Source organism: Stegostoma tigrinum, chromosome 30 (assembly GCF_030684315.1).
Source record: "Stegostoma tigrinum isolate sSteTig4 chromosome 30, sSteTig4.hap1, whole genome shotgun sequence".
NCBI lineage: Eukaryota > Metazoa > Chordata > Chondrichthyes > Orectolobiformes > Stegostomatidae > Stegostoma > Stegostoma tigrinum.
In genome coordinates this window covers 7,173,572-7,187,889 of record NC_081383.1, presented here as the reverse complement: position 1 = coordinate 7,187,889, position 14,318 = coordinate 7,173,572, and the positions used below count along the sequence as shown (strand labels likewise).

At 41.5% G+C, this 14,318-nt stretch overlaps 1 protein-coding gene across 4 annotated transcripts in view; it reads left to right on the top strand.

Annotated features, from left to right (window-relative positions):
• LOC125465711 (CTD small phosphatase-like protein 2) overlaps positions 1-14,318 on the top strand; it is a 34,441-nt gene that overhangs the window by 2,746 nt on the left and 17,377 nt on the right. For 3 of the 4 annotated variants that reach the window (XM_048559458.1, XM_059638507.1, XM_048559457.1), the window contains exons 1-6: positions 2,702-3,030; positions 4,692-4,821; positions 5,781-5,921; positions 7,471-7,585; positions 9,315-9,423; positions 10,457-10,543. In XM_048559458.1, the coding sequence (XP_048415415.1) occupies positions 2,860-3,030; positions 4,692-4,821; positions 5,781-5,921; positions 7,471-7,585; positions 9,315-9,423; positions 10,457-10,543 (753 nt within the window). In that variant the 5' untranslated portion in view covers positions 2,702-2,859. Of the gene's footprint in view, positions 1-2,701; positions 3,031-4,691; positions 4,822-5,780; positions 5,922-7,470; positions 7,586-9,314; positions 9,424-10,456; positions 10,544-14,318 lie in introns of those variants that run through there. The other variant, XM_048559456.1, reaches the window with a different exon arrangement.

The window sequence follows — 14,318 nt, the reverse complement described above, 5'->3', positions numbered from 1 at the left end:
ATCTGTAATGAAAGTCACACTCAGTGCAATATCTCTCTGAAATTTCTCTAATTACATGTTCTGAGTTAGCTCAGCCACAAGCACAATATAAAATGTTTAAGCTAGTTTCCTTAACTAATTAACTTCATCTGCTTTCAAATTGAATTAGTATATTCCTACTTAAACTTGGATGAAATGTAGAATATAAGGCATAGATTACAGTAAAATATTAAATGTGAAATACAAACAAAATTGGATATTTAGAAAGAGATTAGAATTCCCTTCACACACAACTCAATCACTATTGCACAAAGTCAAAAATATTTCTTGTCAGCTATGAACTTTCAAGCTGATAGGAATTGGAAATAAATATGGGATCCTTAGTTTAGATCATCTAATTCAACAGAGAATGTCCAAGAATTAAGCTTTTTTATATGATTTAGCAATCGAGTTGTCAGAGGAAGTTTAATTTAATGTCATGCTCAATTTAAAGTAGGACATTCCTGTGAAGCAAAGCTTTTCTGTATTGGATAATGCCATTTCTCTGAATACTTCAGTAATTAACTTCATTAGGCTCCATATTGTCTTAAGCAACATTGAAACCAAACCACAAAGGAATGTACTGTAATGTTTAACTCACCGATTTACTGATTAGTATCAAAGCATAGTGTAAACAAAATACAGGCACTTTGAAGCATGTGATACCCATGAAAATTCCTATATTAATTTTGGAACTTTACTTATTATGATAATTAATCAAGTTATTTCATCCATAAAATATAAAGTTGTTTGGTGGAGTTTGAATGGATCTTCAATTGTTCATTGCTGACTTCTTCCTCTGAATAGTCAATAATTGATTTTTACCAAAATAATATCTTTTCATTTAATCCCCATTTTCCTCCACAATATGGGAAGATAATGACTACTCTATTTCATGGTTTACTATTATTGCAAATGTTATAGTTATTTAGTTCTTAGCCCAATGTCCAGATACATGCAATGTCTTTTCCCATAGGCAGTCCCCTGAGGTCAAGAATGATTTGCTTCCACTCCAGTTTGATGGACTCTAAGATGGTCATTAAGTCAATTGCATGATCAGCAAACTCTGCCACATGCAGTGCAGGTGGTGTTCGAAGAGTTCAGTAGATAAATTGGTGTGTTTGCCCTTTAATCCCTCAACACTGCTTCTGCATGGCCCGAGTGAGGCCTCTTGATGTGCTCAGTTCTTCCTGAATGAGCTTTCTTCAGTTTGGTTGGTCATAGGCCAGTGTCTCATATGAGATGACTGGTGTGTTTGACCCCTTTAGGGAACATTAAGGAAGGGGAAAGTCAGGTACGACAGCTGCTGCTGTGTACTATCCAGCATTTTCTGATGGAACACATGATAAGGATAGAACCAAGCCCGGCTGTGAGCCTCCTCATGATGAAAAGACCTGTCAAAATTCACCACTTTATTTCACACGTAAAGTGTAGTCCCTAGGGAATCTCCCTTCAAAGGCTAGATTTTTACTGAGTTAGCTGGGTGGTTGGTGCAAACAATTTCCAGCTGATAATGTTCACTACAGGTCATTTGGTTAACCTTTTCAATGTTGAATGCACTAACTAGTAAAGGATCAGATCGTTAACATTAGCAGCAAGCTAAGAGGAGACTGCATTGTCAAAACAACAACAGGTCTTTAAGGTTTAACCTTCATCTTGATTTAGAGGATCTAATGTGCCCAGGTGGGAGGAATAACATTAAGTGTGTAGTGTCCAACCTGGTAGGAAATAGACAGTTTTATTCTTGCTGGTCTGAGCTGGATGTGAACCCAGACAACACCGAGATCAAAGCTTGTGCTGCAACTTCACTATCCTGTCATTGGGAGAAGTCAGGTAATTTGTTGTCAGAAAGCTCCAAGTGTTTATGAACTGTAGCCCCATTTAATTTTCCAATTGAGCTTTTCCCTTGTTATTTATTGAGATGAAGTTAGTGAGTATAGGTTCACTAGTTGTGCGGACAGATTACATAAACTTCAAAATGTAGCACTGGCAGGGCTGTGGGGAGAAAGCAGGAGAGTGGAACTAATTGGGTAATACTGCCAAAGAATTGGCACAGATATGATGAGTTGAATCATCTCCTTTTGTACTAAGGCTCTCTTTGTAAATTGGCTTGAGTTTAGAAGTTGGAAAGGTTAACCAATCAAGGTCTTTAAGATGATTAAGGATTTGATCAGTTAGATATAGATTTTCACTGTTGTGTTTACCTTGAATGAGGGGGTACCTCCTTAAATTACAGGGAGGCTATTTCGGGGCAAAAACTAAGAAACGCAATTCCCTCAAGAGGAAGTGGACTTTCAGAATTCCCTTTCTTCTTAATAAAAAGGTGAAGGTTTGGAATGTTATTAAGTAATTGTGAGGGATATGGATTAAAGGCAAAAATGTGGATTTCAGGTATACCTACATGATCAAAGTGAATAGGCAAGGAGGGCTGAATGGCCTAGTCATCCCTCTCTCTGTTGAACTGCTAGGAAGAGAGATATGCATAATTCTTCTCAAGAAGGGTTGCTCAACCTGAAACATTAACTCTGGTTTCTCTCCACAGATGCTACAAGATCTGCTGAGATTTACCAGCAGTCTGTGTTTTTGTTTTTGTTTTGATTTCCAGCATCTGTAGTTCTTTTGGTTTTCTTATGTGCAATTCTCTTCTGGTAAAATGGATGAAGATTCCAATAGCTTGAATTGCCTTGACTGAAATAGAAAACTCTTGGGTTTCAGCAAGTTGTAAGTTTCTAAATTATAATGCTGAGCAGGGATTCCCTGACATTGTGAGACAAGTGTTTGCTGGACTGTGCTGTGTTCTTTGGTCATTGCCTTCACACACAGAAAGCCACCAAGCGTAGGATGAATCTACGGTCGGGCAAAGCCACGTCAGAGGAATGTTTGACCCCTCAGACTCCACACTGCTCCAAGGGCCAAGAAGGCTCTCTTACAATGTTGCTGGGAAGAGAATGTGATGCCTCTTCACGGAACACAGACTCCGTGAGGAAAATGACGCACAAAACTCCCAAAAAGGTAAGAGAGGAATGTGCTCCTTTTCCCTCTGTGCCAAGTCATCGTCCATTTGGACAGCTAAACAAAGCTCCACTGGAGAATTCCAGCAGTCCAAATAGTTGCCATCTTTTAAAAGACCTCTCCTCTTCCACCCAATTTCTTCAAAGTCCAACAACTTGCATTTCCAAAGAATTTTGTTCACATAATAAAATGCATGAGGCGCTTCACACGAGTGAAATAACCAAAATTTGATGCCAAAGCACAAGACATTGTGATCAAAAGCTTGGCCAAAGTGAGAGGTTCTGATTAAAAAGTAATTGAAGTAAGTTGGAAAGGGAATTCCAGAGCTTGGTACTGGGGTAGCTAGTGATCAAGTGACTGCAGGTGAGGAGGTGCAAGAAGCCAGTAATAGAGTATGGAGATCTTGGACGGCTGACGAGTATGAAATGTTCAGAGCCGTGAAGGATGGAAGGAAATTGAAACAGGATTAAAATTTGAGACATTGATGGACCAGCAGCGAATGTAGGTCTGTGAAATGTAGATTAGTAAATCGCCAACAGAATTTTGAATGAGCTTAAGTTTACTCTGCAATTTGTAGGTGAAGTGGGGAGCAGAACAGAATGGAAAGCTGCTCAGGGGAATAATTGAATACCAAGGGTCAGGATTTCAGTAGAAGTTGAGCTGAGGTAGGTGGGCAGGACAGTACAAAATTACTATGGTTGCCACCCCCAATAAGAGAGAGCAGCGCATTAAAGATTTAGGAACTAAATTTTACTTGCCACTTTCCTAGGACCTAAAATCTGTGCAACTCATTGGTGAGCACATTTTTTTTTCTTTGCTGGGTCAAAATTCTGCAACTTTCTTCCTATACCAAATGGACTGTTGTGGTTCAAGAAAGCATTTCACCACTACATTTTGTGGGCAGTTAGGGATGGACAATAAACGCTGGTCCAGCCAGTGACACTTGCATCCTATGAATATTTCTAAAAATTGTGATCCTTCAAAATTTTTGGGCATGTTGCCCCTTAAAAATGCTACTTCCTGATTTGCTCTGTCTTGTCATTTTATCACTTTTTTTAATACACTGCTATGGTCCTTGGGACCTTCATTTGAATTTGTAATCCCTTGCTTCCGCAGCAACTCATGTGAAGTCTGGACTATTTTTTTGGACACTTCTGCAACTGCTGTGGCAATAATAGGCTGCCATATGGCAGCATTGAATGCTTTGGAGTTAATCTGAAACATTAACTGTTTCTCCCCACAGATTGTGAATATTTTGTTTTCAGTTTTAATTTAATTGCAATGGTCTTTTCTCACCTTTCCTTCATGAGCAACAGATGTCACCTTTTTTTGCACTTGTAATGCTAATTCTTTCGGCTGAAATAATCGGGGTTGAGAGAATCAAATGTCTTGGCCTATCTCTAGCTTTTTCTCTGTCAAATGCTGTTTGAGAGGTGCTACTTTCTGAAGTATGGTTCTGTACACATGGCACTGCTCTGGTACATCACCAAGCAAGATGGCAATTCGACTGTGAGAGGAATCAGATTGGACTGTACGTGTTCTTCTTGAGTATTCGCTCCCAATGTGATTTCCAGCAAGGATTTACTGAACAAGAAAATTTGTTTCTTTACAGAGTTTGATACTGTTCTAAATTCTCTCTTTTCTCTTTTCTCCTGTACCAGATTTCACAAGCTGTGACATTTGGTCCCGTTCTTTCAGAAGATGGTGGTGATGACTCTAATTCATCTACAACCACGCCCAGAGCCACTCGATTACCAGATAAACACTGGCAGAACACTGAGCTCAACAGAGGTATGAGAGCAATGTTGATTTTGTTATGGAGACAGGGAAGAACTCTAACATCATTTTCAAAGCATAACATAATCTGCTATTGTTTTAGTGGATAATCCTTGTCCCTGCATCTCAAACCACTGTGTCAGATCTGTAAAGTTTAGGTAGTTAATTGTTGATGAATTAACATTTCAGTTCACCTCAACGGCCCTAGGCTTGTGCAGGAGAGTTAACTCGGGATCGTCCCTATTTTGATGTTGGCAGTGATGCAACCAGAATGAGCTGCAATCCCAGAATAGTTGCAGTGCAGAAGGAAGATATTCGGTCTGTTGTCTGAGCTGACCTTTCTGTAGGACTCCTTTACCCTCTCCCTGAGTATTCTTCCTTTTCCTATATCAATCCAATTCCCCCTTGAATGCCTTGATTTGTACCTGCCTCCCCCACACACATCCAGGCAGGGCATTTCAGATACTAACCACTTGCTGAGTGAAGTAGCTTTCTCTTGTGTTGCCACTGTTTCTTTTGCTGATCACCTTAAATCCACATCTTCTGACTTTCAAAGCCTTTCACCAACTGGTACAGTTCCTCCCGTAACTGTTCTACACAGACCCCTCTTGATTTTTGAATACCTCTGCCAATTCTCCTCTCGACCCTCTCGTCTGAGGAAAAGCAGTCTCAATATCTCAAATCTAAATGTTTACAACTGAAGTTCTTCATCACTGGGGCCAACATTGTGAATCTTCTCCCAGCCTGGTTTGTGAAAATTGAGAGGTTTCTAAATGGGCCAATGTCAACACATGGGTGGTTCTAAGGAATAGAATGTCGTAAATGAGTGTGACCTTGGGGACAGAGAGGGAGAAGGTTTGAAAGACTGTCAAAGGAACAATAAAGTAAGTTATTTTACATCATAACCCTTATGTTATTGACTACATATCATTTTTTTCAATAATATGTGGCATCATCTTTTTATTACCTCCCAGGATTCAAATACATGCCTAAGGCAACAAAATTAAATATTTCGGTGCAGTTTCAAGATGAACATCAGGGGATTGTGGCCAGAGGAAACACCAAGGGCAGCCAAGCTCGGTCTGTCTTTTCAAACTCCCCTCTGGAGTGTTATGGTGAGTTCAGGAGATTGGAAATTGAAACCGGAAGGAGAGGTTTTGTTATTGTTCTGTCATGATACATCTTCAGCCGATGTGCCAATAAAAGTCTCTAGTCAACACAGGTTTCCAACAAAAACATAAATGTTCATAGAAAAGGAAGATGCTGAGAAAGGTTTTGTTTACCTTACTGAGGTCACCCTTTCTGCTCTTGAGAAAGTGTGAGTGAACTTCTTAAACTGCTGCAGTCTGTGAGGGGTGCAGCGGTAGCCATGGTGCTGTTGGGAAGGGAGTTCCAAGATTCTGACCCAGCGACCTTGAAGGAATGGTGATATAGTTCCAATTCAGGATGGTGTGTGACTTGCAAGTGGTGGTCCCACACATCTGCCCACGCCCTTTCCTCATGATGTGGAGGTGCCGGTGTTGTACTGGGGTGGGCAAAGTCTCATGACACCAGGTTATAGTCCAATGGGGTTTATTTAAAATCACAAGCTTTGTCCTGTCAAAGGCACTGTGCTCCAAAAGCTTGTGATTTCAAATAAACCCCCTTTTGTTAGCAGTGGTTGCAGGTCCTCATTCTAGTGTGAAATAGGTTCCCAATTTCATCTTCTCTATACCTCTATATTACCTTCTGCTTCAGAGATTTAACTGGAATAAAGCAAAGGAATTTCTTGATCCACAGTCCATGGTTTATCTCAAAAGCAGAAATTGCTGGAGAATCCCAGTCAGTCTAGGAGTGTAAATGGAGAGAGAAACGGTTAATATTTTGAGTTGAATGTCACTTTGTTTTCTTACTTTGGGTAGGTGTTTTGTCTCTCTGCCACAGGAAAAGGCAGTGCTGAAGGACTGTCAATAATTAAAAAGTAATAAATAGTTCTGTTTGAATGCAAAAAATCTGAGACAAATTCAGACTAGCATATGGTAGGCAAAAATAAAGAATTGGGGCTTGGAATCGAACTCAGTGTTGAGTCTGGAGGCTGTAAGTGCTTAATTGGAAGATGAGATGAAGTTGTCAGGCTTGTGTTGGGCATCACGCAGTCACCCTTCCTGAGTAGCCACTTCTATTTCATTGCTCATCTCCTGGAGTACAGAAACAAAATGAGAAATTGCAGGAAAAGCTCAGCAGGTCTGGCAGCGCGTGTCTGTGTGTGTGTGTGTGTCTGTGTGTGTGTGTGTGGAGTTAACATTTTGGATTCAGTGACCTCCTTTTCAAAACTGTTCACTGGACCTAAAACATAATTCTGCCGGATGATGCCACAGTTTTTCCAGCAATTTCTGATTTTCCGGCATCCTCAGTTCCTTTTTGTTTCTTGAAGTACAGACGTCCCTTTTCTTTTGCAAATGGCTTGTTCTTGGAATATGGTCATTGCTGCCACAGCCACTGTTTGTTGCCCATCTCTAATTAAGTTTGAAGTTTTTAGTGAGCTATCTTCTTCAATCACTGCAGTTGTCCTTCCATGTGTGTGAGCAATATTTGAATAGTTTATGTTCCAATAGTCGTCAATCGATAGGTTTTTTTTTGAAAAAGTAATGGTTTTGCTGATTTAGTTCTGTACCTTACTAACAGATTTGGAGGCCAGCAGATGTTCACATGGAGACTTGGAGCCTGTGGAGATGACTTTCTCCATGAATTTTGCAGTGGAGTCTTCCTGTCTTAATGATCAAAGAGAAGACTTAAATAAGTGAGTCAAGGGGAAAACTTCTACCTGTGGGTCTGATTAAATAAAACTGGTGAACAGTCAAGTCTGGGATGGTATTGCCTTGAGTGATTCAGGGTAGGTGCTACTAGTAATCAATCCACAAGGTTTAAAAATTGCATTGTTGGTTTAAATTTAAAATAGATACAACAAATTGTACTTTCATATCCTCAAACTATTTTATATTTTCAAAAAAATACACCTGAGTGGTTTAAAATAAGAAATGAATGCTGTACTGAAAGTTAGAAACCACAGAACGCCATTCAACCCCCCAAATCTCTTCCCCATTCGATAGTCAAGACACAGTCATGATATCATCTACAGTTTTTAATTCTTAACAAGAAAGTAAATACATTTAAAATTCTTGACTGAAGAGGCAAATACCAAGGTGTGTTTGGAAGAAAGGCTTTTTTTCTTTTATCTTTTGAGATTTGGCTATAAGATCAACCAGGAGGGGAACCAGAGATAATGGGAACTGCAGATGCTGGATAATCTGAGATACAAGGTGTAGAGCTGGATGAACGCAGCAGGCCAAGCAGCATCAGAGGAGCAGGAAGGCTGACGTTTCAGGCCTAGAGCCTTCTTCAGAAAAGGGTCTAGGCCTGAAACGTCAGTCTTCCTGTTCCTCTGATGCTGCTTGGCCTGTTGTGTTCATCCAGCTCCACCCTTGGTGTCTCTATATATTTCCAAGTCAGGGTTGTGAGTGGCTTGGAAGGAAACTTGCAACTGGTGGTGTTCCCATGTATTGGCTACCCTTGTCCTTCTAGGAGCTGGAGGTCACAGATTCAAAAGGTGCTGTCCGAGGTACTCGAGTTGCTGCAGTGCATCTTGTAGATGGTACATACTGTAGCCTGTCTTGTTGGTGGAAGGGTTAATGTCCAAGGTGGTTAAATTTGAGGCTAATCAAGTGGTCTGCTTTGTCCTAGATTGTCAATCTATGTGGCAAGTGGAGAGTATTCCATTACACTCATGACTTGAACCGTCTAGATGATGGACAGGCTATGAGTGGTCAGAAGATGAATTACTTGCTCCAGAATTCCAGTAGGAATGACTGCTTTTGTAGACACAGTATTTGTGTGGCTCGCCCAGTTTAGTTTCTGGTCAATGATAACACCAGGATGTTGTCGATGGGGATTTCATGATAGTAGTGCAATTGAATGTCCAGAGGAGATGGTTAGATTCTCTCTTGTTTAGATTATCATTGCCTGGCACTTGTGTGGCATGCATGTTATTTCTCATTAATGCGCATTGTCACTTTCCAAATGATTCCAAATCAGCTCAAATGCAGTAAATTAATCTGGAAAGTAATAGCACTTGGAAGCAATATGGCAGTCATCACGAACATGGCAACTGCAGTTTCAAAGGGCAAAATGAAATGGATGATGTGCTCCTTGCAGGACTGGTTGAAAGTGTGAAATCAGTCGGGATGCTGGGAAAGAACTCTGCTGCAAACCTATAACAATTTCTTGGATGATAGATGAGCTCTCAGTTTAACATACCATTTAATCAGGGAATGCCTTTGAGGTGGAATGAAGGTCTCAATAATTACTCACTTTGAAGGGGTCAAATATAAAGTGGAAACTAGAGCTTTATGGCTATATATAGGCTGGTAAGCAATACTGGTTCAAATACCCAGCTGTGTTGCTCTGTGTGTTGGAGTTGTAAAAGCGATTTATTTTAAACTGACATCCCTTGTATGAACATTTCTCTTCAGATATAAATGCAGTAAAAAGCTCCAAAGTTCAACGAAAATGGTATTGCAAAAATCTGTTCTTCCTCTGAAAACACGCAGTGTGCCTGATTACTCCCTTGTCCTTGGCTTGGTGAGTGTCATGCTTAGCTACAATGAGTCTGTTTTGATCCATGATTCTTCCATCCACTAAAGACAATGACACCTGACAAGTGGCCTCTCCAAGCTTAAGATCTTGCTAGAGTAAAGAAGCTGTATGAACAAATGACAGCATTTAATTTTTGAAATAATCTGAACAAAGACATTAGTTAAACTTTTTGTATTTAGATGAAGAGAGCTGATCTATATTTATGCGTTTAGATTCGTATTAAACTGAGGCAATTTGTAAACTAGATGTTTGCAACCTTTTTAAAACTCTTTAGGATGTGGGTATTGTTGGTGAGACTCAGCTTTTGATACCCATCCCTAGTGTGCGCCACTGGGTTCACGGCCAATTGTCATTCTAGATGGCAGTTAGGAGTTAGCCACACTTACTATGAGCCTGGAGTCACATGTTGGCCACACCAGGTATGGACAGCAGATTGCCTTTGCTAAAGGACATTAGGGACCCACATGGAATTTTACAACAGTTGATAGTGATTGAGATAGCTTCTCATTCTAAATTTTTATTTGTGTTCCAACCCCACCAGCTGTCATGGTGGGATTGGGAGCATATAAGCTGTAGCCATTCACACGCAGGATGAAAGGCCAGTTGGGTGTGGAATGAGAGTGAGACCAGTGTACATAAGCTGTGCTGGAGTGTGACCTTCTCCTCCTGTCTTCACACTATTATCACTGCCATATTCTCCCCTTGCTTCATCCAAAGCACCATCCAAATAGTGACCATCTATAGATGCAAGCATTTGAGAATCTGATTATGGCTGCAATTTATTGCACTCTAGGTATCTTTTGTACTCCTTATTGGAGACCTTTTGCATTGGTGGGACCCAAATCTCTCAATCTGCTTCTTCATCAATGTACTCTGATTCCCATCCCAGAACCAAATATGACTGATTTTAAAATATACCAAACTACAGAAGAGAGTAAGACTCTACATATAATTATTTTAGCTTTCCTGCAAGCCAATTCCAATTGTTTTGCTTTTTGATCTCTCTCCCTACCTGTAGGATGAGACCCTTGTCCATTGCCAGTTGACAGTCATGGAGGGGACAGAATTCGTATTCCCTGTCTGCTTTCAGGATAGAAGTTATCAGGTTTGTCCATCTTAACTGTGTGTTTGTATATAAAAGGCCATTTGGCCCAACAGTTCATGCTACACATGAGCCTTGTCCTCCCCTCTTCATCTCAACCCATCTACGTATTCTATGATTTTCTCCAGCTTCACCATCAATATCACTCTACTGTTGAGCTCATCTGCTCCCTGTTAGGAAATTCCACACACTCATCATTTGAGCAAGTGTTTCCTGAATTCCTTATTGGATTTGTTATTTCATCACTCTCTCTAGTCACATCCCGCATACCACACTGAAACAGATCCTTCAGTCTAAGTCGTCCATGTTGACCAAGTTTCCCGAACCTAACTTGTCCAGCTTGCCTATATTTGGCCCATATCCCTCTAAATGTTTCCTAGTCATATATCTTTTTAAATATTGTAACTGCACCTGCACCTACCAGTTGCTCTGGCAGTTCATTCCACACACGAACCACCCTCTGTGGAAAAAGGTTGCCTCTCCAGGTCCCTTAAATCTTTTTCCTCTCGCATTAAAAATATACCCCCTTCTTTTGAAATCACCCACTGTAGGGAAAAGCCCTTTGCTGTTCATCTTATCTATGTCCCTCATGATTTTATAAACCTCTGTAAGGTCACCCCGACCACCTACATCCAATGAAAAATGTCCCAGCCTCCCCTTTTTTATAACTCAAGCCTTCTGGTCCTGGCATCATCCTGATTTAAATGTTTTCTAAACTGTCTCAATTTAATAACCTCCTTCCTATCAGAGGTCAACCATAACTGTACACAGTACTTCCAGAAGAGGCCTCACCAACGATGTGTATAACCTCAATATGACATCCCAACTCCTGTACACAATGGTCTGAACAATGAAAGCAATCGTGCTAAACACCTTAACCAGCCTGTGATACAACTTTTAATGAACTATGTACATGAACCCCTAGATCTAACTCTGCTTTTGCATTGCAGTAATTTACTGTTAAACATAATGTAAAACTCTACCATATGGTCATGTTTGCCATAATTTACTAATTCCTAGTAAAATTCAGTCTGCAGTATCTGGGATTAAACAGTGTGCATTCTGAAACCTCACATTATTAATGCACAGAAGGAGTCCATTCACCTACTGTGCCTACGCTGCTTCTGTTATCTAGTGCCAATCTCCTGTCTTTCCCCTGGGGACGCAATAATACAACCTTCCAACTCATTTCCTTACATTCCTCATCCTCCTGGTCCCTTTGATTTCTAATTTCAGGAAAATTAATTTTCCTTTCTCCAGAACAGAAGCTGGAGAAGCCATATTGGACTCAAAAAACTGTTCCCCCTCTCCCCATACTGTCAGACCTGCTGAGTTTCTTCATCTTTTTTTAAATTTGTTTAACCAAGATCCTGCTTGTACAGTTGTTAAATGATTAGCTTCCAGCTAGAACGGGTCAAACACCAGCCTGGACTGTCATTGTGAAGGTAATTGGTGTTATCCAAATGTGCAATCACGCTCACCCCTTCAGAGCAGAGCCACCTTGTTTCTTTTCCTTGTGACAGGGTTGACTTGCTTATCAAAACACAACCAACAATCCATTTTAGCCATCTTGCAAAGAACCTAGCATGTAACTGTACATTTATAAAGTGTTGTTGAGCAATGTGTAGACTGACTGAGGCTGATGTGAAATTGCATGTTGCAAGTTAATGAGTGGAGAGAAAGCAATCACTGACTCATCGATGTTTGTTTGTTTGTTTCACTGAGACTGACTGACTGTAATCCACTGGCTAGTGAAACTGACACACATTCAGTTCCCTCCAGAGCTATAGAACAAGAAGATTCATTTAATGCTTTTAAAACAGACTATTCAGCCTGATTGTTGCATTGAATAATGGAGTTGTTTATCTGTAAACATCAGCTCGCTGTTCTCCTAAACCCCCACCCCCAGCCCACACAGTCTGTCCTTATCAGTAATCAATCTATGGGTTCTGCTGGATGGGTCAGTAGAACACTTGGGAACACAGTCTGCTAAAACGAGAACATTGCTCAAGATTTATCGAACTCCTCTTAAGCCAGCATGAAACTCTGCTCCCAGTCCATCTATGATCTGAATGCATAAAGGTTCTGAGTAAATTGGGTTTTGTTTTTGTTTGTGGAAGGAACTGGTGAAGCCAGGAAGATACGAGAGGAAGCAGCTGCTGGGGAGACAGCAGAAATCATTCAGCAACTGTGAATTGGGTGTGAGGGGAACTGCTGTATTGAAACATCTTGTATCACAGTTGGATACTAGAAGTGTGTACACTGGCCTCATTTGTCACATTTGCAATATGCAATGGGTTTTTGTTCTGGTGTTTGGCATTTAACTAGAATCCAGTTGGGAGAATGGTGGAGAAACTCAGCAGGTCCAGCAACATCTGTGAAGAGTGAAATAGTTAATATCTCAAGTCCAGTATGCCACCTTCAGAACAGTCCAACTGGACTCAAAACATTTAACTGTTTCTCTCCTCATGCTGCCAGATATTTTCTGAGCTTATCTAGCATCGTAGAAGCTGTACATTGCCCCACCTCTGAAATTCCACCCAGACCCACCCCCTACCCTGTCCCTGTAACCCAGCATTTCTCATGGTTAATCCACTTCGCCTGCACATCCCTGTTTACCAAATGAGCAATTTAGCATGGCCAATCTACCTTTTGGACTGTGGGTGGTAGCCCGTGCAAAATCCTCCCAAGGGTGAAATTGAACCTGGGTCCCTGGCACTGAGGCAATAGTGCTAACCACTGAGCCACTGTGCTGCCCCATTCTGCGTTTGTTCCAGATTTCAGATTTCTGCAGTTTGTTTGCTCTCTTTTATAAGAGAATCCAATTGTCTTTGGACAACTGAATAATGTCGTTTATTGCTGGTCTGAATATTTTCTAGCATAAGCAAGGAATTTAAATATAGGCAAAAATGCTGGAAATGTTCAGATCAAGCAACATCTGAGCCCTCCTTCCCTGTTGCTGGGCCAAGTGTATTGATATTGGAGATAATGGGAACTGCAGATGCTGGAGAATCCAAGACAACAAAATGTGAGGCTGGATGAACACAGGCCAAGCAGCATCTCAGGAGCACAAAAGCTGACGTTTCGGGCCTAGACCCTTCATCAGAGAGGGGGATGGGAGAGGGTTCTGGAATAAATAGGGAGAGAGGGGGAGGCGGACCGAAGATGGGGAGAAAAGAAGATGGGTGGAGAGGAGAGTATAGGTGGGGAGGTAGGGAGGGGATAGGTCAGTCCAGGGAAGACGGACAGGTCAAGGAGGTGGGATGAGGTTAGTAGGTAGATGGGGGTGCGGCTTGGGGTGGGAGGAAGAGATGGGTGAGAGGAAGAACAGGTTAGGGAGGCAGAGGCAGGTTGGACTGGTTTTGGGATGCTGTGGGTGGAGGGGAAGGGCTGGGCTGGTTGTGTGGTGCAGTGGGGGGAGGGGACGAACTGGGCTGGTTTAGGGATGCAGTAGGGGTAGGGGAGATTTTGAAGCTGGTGAAGTCCACATTGATACCATTAGGCTGCAGGGTTCCCAAGCGGAATATGAGTTGCTGTTCCTGCAACCTTCGGGTGGCATCATTGTGGCACTGCAGGTGGCCCATGATGGATATGTCATCTAAAGAATGGGAGGGGGAGTGGAACTGGCTAGCGGCTGGGAGGTGCAGTAGTTTGTTGCGAACTGAGCGGAGGTGTTCTGTGAAGCGGTCTCCAAGCCTCCGCTTGGTTTCCCCAATGTAGAGGAAGCCACACCGGGTACAGTGGATGCAGTATACCACATTGGCAGATGTGCAGGTGA